This window comes from Lytechinus pictus, chromosome 4 (genome assembly GCF_037042905.1).
Source record: "Lytechinus pictus isolate F3 Inbred chromosome 4, Lp3.0, whole genome shotgun sequence".
Taxonomy (NCBI): Eukaryota; Metazoa; Echinodermata; class Echinoidea; order Temnopleuroida; family Toxopneustidae; genus Lytechinus; species Lytechinus pictus.
The window spans coordinates 17,527,850-17,533,849 of NC_087248.1; the positions used below are offsets into that span (position 1 = coordinate 17,527,850).

The 6,000-nt window shown below is 33.0% G+C and overlaps 1 protein-coding gene across 1 annotated transcript in view; it reads right to left on the reverse strand.

Moving 5' to 3' along the window:
- Positions 1-5,566, reverse strand: part of LOC129258370 (transmembrane protein 135-like) — a 25,112-nt gene extending 19,546 nt beyond the window's left edge. Inside the window, exon 1 of the mRNA XM_054896659.2 lies at positions 5,403-5,566. Coding sequence (XP_054752634.1) covers positions 5,403-5,546 — 144 coding nt within the window. The 5' untranslated portion in view covers positions 5,547-5,566. The remainder of the gene's footprint in view (positions 1-5,402) is intronic.
- Positions 5,567-6,000: the final 434 nt, after the last annotated feature.

The following is a 6,000-nucleotide window of genomic DNA, read 5'->3' on the forward strand; positions in this document are numbered from 1 at the left end:
TTCAATTGTCTATTATCTCATTATTGTCTTGTTATTGTCTCAATAAAATTGTTGATATTATTATTGTCTCATCATCGTTTCATTATTGTCCCAATTAGTATTATAATTATAATAATTATTATTATGATAATTATTTTTGTTTCATTAATATTATTTTCTAAATAATTATTCCAATTATAATTACTATCATAGTAATTATTGTTATAATTATTTCATAATAATAATTATTATTGAAATAATAATTATTATTGTCTCAATAATTATAAGGCCTATAATTATAATTATGATTATTTTTATGATTATAATTATAATTTTAATAATTTTGATAATAATAATAATTATTTATGACTTATCAATATTACTGTCTCAGTAATTATTACAAGTACAATTACTTTCATTATAATTGTTATCATTATAATTATTTTATAATTATTATTATTGTAATAATAGTTATTTGTCTCAATAATTATAAGGCCTTTAATTATAATTATGATTATTTTTATAATCATAATAATTTTTATAATAATAATTATTGATGACCTTTCAATATTACTGTCTCAGTAATTATTACAATTATAATTACTTTCATTATAATTGTTATCATTATAATTATTTTATAATAATTAGTATTATTGTAATAATAGTTATTATTGTCTCATTAATTATGAGGCCTATAATTATAATTACTATAATTATAATTGTTTCTACAATTATATTCATTTTAATTATAAGTATTATTATTATAATGATTATTATTGATATCTCATTAATATTATTGTCTCAGTAATTATTACAATTCAAAGTACATCATTATAATTGTTAATATTACAATTATTTTGTTATAATAATGATTACTGTAATAATTATTATTGTCAATAAATACTAGAATTGATGTCTCAATAATTATTACAATTATAATTATTATCATTATAATTATAATTGTTATCATTATAATCATTATAATTATTATAATTGTCTCAATGTTTATTGTCTCATATTATTAATGTCTCATCATCACTGTTAATTGCCTCATTATTGTCTTCTCTTACTTTTTCATAATATCTTCAAAATAATAATTAACACCATAACAAAGGTCCATAAATCAGATATCAAATTCATGAAACACATCTCATGTATGTAAACCTATTTCTAAATTAAATTCATGCAAGGAGCTTTCTGTGCCATTCAAAAATACGACTTTCATAAACAATACCATATTCTAGACATTCAGACGCATTCCAACAAAAAATCACATATCAAACAAAATTCTTGAAGTTTACTTGCAGTTTTGCTCTTAATACTTATTTCAAACGAATTCTACAAAATTATTTTCAAAATAACAATTTGATTTTCATAATTAACAGAGCTCAAATCGTAATTAAAAAAAATATACAACGGCTGAAACATACTGTGTCTGAATACCAAGACTAATCTCAGGCCCAACGCAGTGGGGATGACGTCACTCACAGCTGTTCGTATACGCTCAAAACAACCCTGCTCGATCGGCCGAGTCAGATTCACAAACACCTCATGACACTCAAAACTGAAGCTCATATTCGCAAACTCTCTACGGACCAAATTTGATTAGAATTTCACAAAATGTTCTCAAATATACAATTTTATTACTGACCGAGTTTACAAGGGATCCGATGATTACAAGAAGGTGATTTCAAGCAAAGAAAAATAAATACCTGAATATTAGGTCCTTCCCTCGCATGAAGGTAAGTTAAACTCCGTCTTGTATATTTCCGATGTTTACCGAAGATGTACGAAGCAACCGCGGGAATTTTTGACCAATCAAAATCAGCGGAATAAAGGAAGAAACTGACTCTGTCTTTTCGAGCAATGCCGAATGCAACTCCAGCGCTCGGCCAAAGTGCCGAGCGGAGCGAACTGTGTGTGTTAGATAGGCGCTCGCCATTCACTGCAATGCAAAAATCTACGTCTAGCGCTGTGTCCGCGCGATCACCCGCCCGACTGAAGTGCCTAGTTAGTCTGTATTTGGTGAGTGGAGCCAACGGAGTTCAGCGGAACCAACGGCAACATTAACAAACATTAATAACAGAGACCAAAGCTTTTTGGTCTAAGTATCTATGCCAGGCAATAACTCATTAACTGCACTATCATCTCAGCCCTCTTGTGCCCCCCCCCCCTTAAGAATGAGACTAACTGTAAGAGGCGAAACAATCTCCTGCGAGATCACGCCGCGGAGCACGGGAAATTTCTGCGAGGCACCAGGGCCGGGGGCGAAATTATTTTTCCCACCGAGTTCTGGACCAACATATGAATATTCATGACTTGCGTCTTCGGATTAAGTGTACGCATGCGCGTGGACTTTACCTCGACTGTACCAGTGCCGCGGTCGTAAGCATTCACGTTCAGTTCAGAATGAATTAGCATCGTCAAAAAATTACCGGTACCCTTATATAGTTACATAGGCCTTACAGGCTTAGATCTTTATATATATATATATATATCCAATTCGGAAACACTTATCAGACTAGCTGCCATTAATGGCAAGACATGTGCTAGGCTAGGGCTCACTTAGGCTAGCGCATTAACTTTACCTCAAATCTGGACCTGTCTAATGCCTCGTACTATAATCAGTGTTGTAGTGCCTTGATGCTCGGCCTTGGCCTTAAGGCCTACTTTTTCAAAGCCTTGGCCTTGAGGATTTTGAGCCTTGAAACTTCAAGGCATTTCAAGGCATTATCAAGGCCTTTTGTATTTTGTACTTTCATTTGATTTAAATAATTAATTATAAATGTTTCAATTGTTTTTTTTTATTTAATGACACTAATGGTCAATACTTCCAGTCACCAGTAACATTAGCAGCAGCAGTAGTAAGTGTACTAGCAGTGTTATCAATTGTAATTGTCACCAGTATCAAGAATTTTCAAAAAAAGATTACATCAGTTATGAAAAATAGCATTATGTATTGGTAATGTGTTGTAATCATGACTAATGATGATAATGACAGTAAATAAGAATGATCATGATCAAGATAATAGTGCTTTGATGACAAGAATAAATTTGACATCTGACTGCAATTTAACAACAATTTTCATACTTTAAACATAGCTAACTCTAAAGAACGATAAGAAAGTTGATTTCTATTCCATTAGGATTTTTCTTGTATTATTTTCTTTTTCCAAACGTTTTAAGTCTTAAAAGATTTGGTAAACTTGAACACAGTCTTCAATTTTGTCATATCCAAATGGGTTATGTCAATGGCATGATGAGCCAGAAACTTTGAGGGGCCAAGCATGGCATATATATAGCAAAATTTCTGTCAAAAAAGAAGAAAGCGATTGAAGCGAGCGAGAGCAAGTGAACAAAATTTGTCCCCTATATTTCTATATAGGAAAAGCTAATTTTGCGATAGATTAAAAAAAAATAATATCACATTTACTCCATCTTTTCCTTTCCCTTCCCCCCCTTGTCTAAGTTTATTTTTGGTGGTGGAACTTCTTCTTCTCTCTATCTCTTTTCTAAATTGTATATTTGTTTTGGGTCAGATTGACAAAACAAAGGGGGAAAATGTTTACTTCTTTTTAATCATATATCGTTCAACAGTGAATTTCATTTCTCTACAGTTTCAAGGAAATAAACAACGTATTTGTTTTTGTGTCAATATGGTTTCAAGAAATAATAGTTAATAAAAAAATAATAATTGAATAATTAATAATTATTAATATTATCAATAAGTATTATTAATTAATGATTGATTAACTGTTTAACGAAATAATTAAGATTTACCCGGTCTCCCAACTAAGGGTATGGGGTGCGCCCTGTTTATTTTATATCCTTTTGAATATAAATTTATTTTGTTAGTATTCTTTATTCTGTTTTTTTAAGGTAAAATAAGTGTAGAAGATACAAGAAATGAGAATTGAAATTTTAAAGTGGTTGTAAGCAGAAAAAATATGAAAACTGACAAGAGTCCTAAAAATGACTCATTTTCAGTTTAAATATTTGAAAATTTTAGCTCGCGCTTTGTGCTCTCTTGCCCCCCCCCCCAAAAAAAAATTCCCTGTAGGATTTTTTTTTTCAAAATGAAATATGCCCTTTAAAAAAAGAAATATACCTTCTTTAATAATAAAACATAATATATTTTAGATTCGAAAATCACAGATTTTGAATCGTGCTTGCATCAATTATTGTTTAGTACAGTACTAATCCTGCTCATGGTTACACAAATGTATAGAATGTTGCTTTATAGTTGGAATATCACAAATTTTTGAGCTCGCGCTTTGCGCTCGCATTATTTTTATTGGTGAGTTATGTATCCTATTTAAAATGCAGTAATTAACTGCTTCCTTTACTGGTCAGTATATAAAAAAAAATTAGCGGGCGTAAAGTTATTTTTTAGTAAGATACACATCTTTTTCATGATTACAAAACCAGCTAAGAATATTTAATTTCCATGTCTTATTACACGACATGTCAAGAAGTTTAAGCTGGTGGTTCGCGCTGGCAACATTGCGCAAGGATGCCCTTTTAACAATGATTAGCCCCATTAATCAAGTTTTACAACTTCAGAAATGTTTTTTATTCAAAACCGCTTGCTCGCTATGCTTTGTCGCTGAGAAGTAAAACCTGAATCAATATATCTATCTTATAATTAAAAATCACTTTAGAAAGCCTTTGCTCAACTTAATTTCTACAATACACACAATTTCTTCACGCAGTTCATGATCTCATTTTGAAAATGCATGTATCTGACCCCCCCCCCCCCAGTAATAATTTTCTGCTGCGTGGCCAGAGAAAAACATATACGTTGAGAATGCCAGGATCTAGAGACTTGACTAGAACTAAGATATTTTTTCTTTAGATCTAGGACTGGTTCTGTATACGGACCAGACATATTAAACCATGGTAAATAAAATCAAACGTAAAGTTCGGAATTGACCGGTTCGAAGTTAACCATGGCATATTAGTATTAGGCATTAGACAGGTCCAGATTTGAGGTAAAGTTAATGCGTTAGCCTAAGCGAGCCCTAGCCTAGCACATGTCTTGCCATTAATGGTAGCTAGTTTGATAAGTGTTTAAGAATTGGATATATATATATAAAAAGATCTAAGCCAGTAAGGCCTATGTAACTATATAAGGATACCGGTAATTTGACGATGCTAATTCATTCTGAGCAACTGAACGTGAATGCTTACACCGCGGCACTGGTACGGTCGAGGTGTCCACGCGCATGCGTACACTTAATCCGAAGACGCAAGTCATGAATATTCATATATTGGTCCAGAACTCGGTGGGAAAAATAATTTCGCGGGCCGGGGCAGGGTATCGGGCCCCGTCGCGTCGGTCTCCGCCCCCACAATCATTCACAATCACATGCACACAGATCTACGTGTTATCTCTCCGTTATTTTCCCATAAACCATACTTACTAAGTAAAATGCAGTATACAACTTCAGAGAATATTTCACCGATGCCTTCCCTACAGATAAAGTGGCTGCTACGCAACTAGGGGTCCAACAATGACCAAGTTCATAACAGGTCGCAATCTCCCAGAGTTTGCTGGGGGCTGCCATCTTGACAAAAATGATAACATTTAAGAAATGAAACACGAGAGGGCGTTTAACTACTGACTTCGACGTGCCAGTTGCAGCAGCTGCAGAAAGAAGACCTCCAAGCGCGACTCAAAAAATAATAATAAATAAATAAATTTTTTAAAAAATCAGAAGGAAAATAAATTTTTAATCATCAAATAAGTGGATGTTCAGTATAATGTGGAGCGTTAGTCTCCGGACTTTGAAACAGAGGGTAGTGGGTTAAGTTCCCAGCCATGGCGTAGTGTCCTTCAGCAAGAAATTTATCCACATTGTGCTGCACTCAACCCAGGTGAGATGAATGGGTACCTGACAGGAATTTATTCCTTGGAATGCCGAGCGCTGGAAGCTAGCTGCTTGAGCTACAGCCATGGTAATAATATCCAAGTCCTTTGGAAGTGCATAGAGACGTTATTCATAATGTGTTATGCACTAT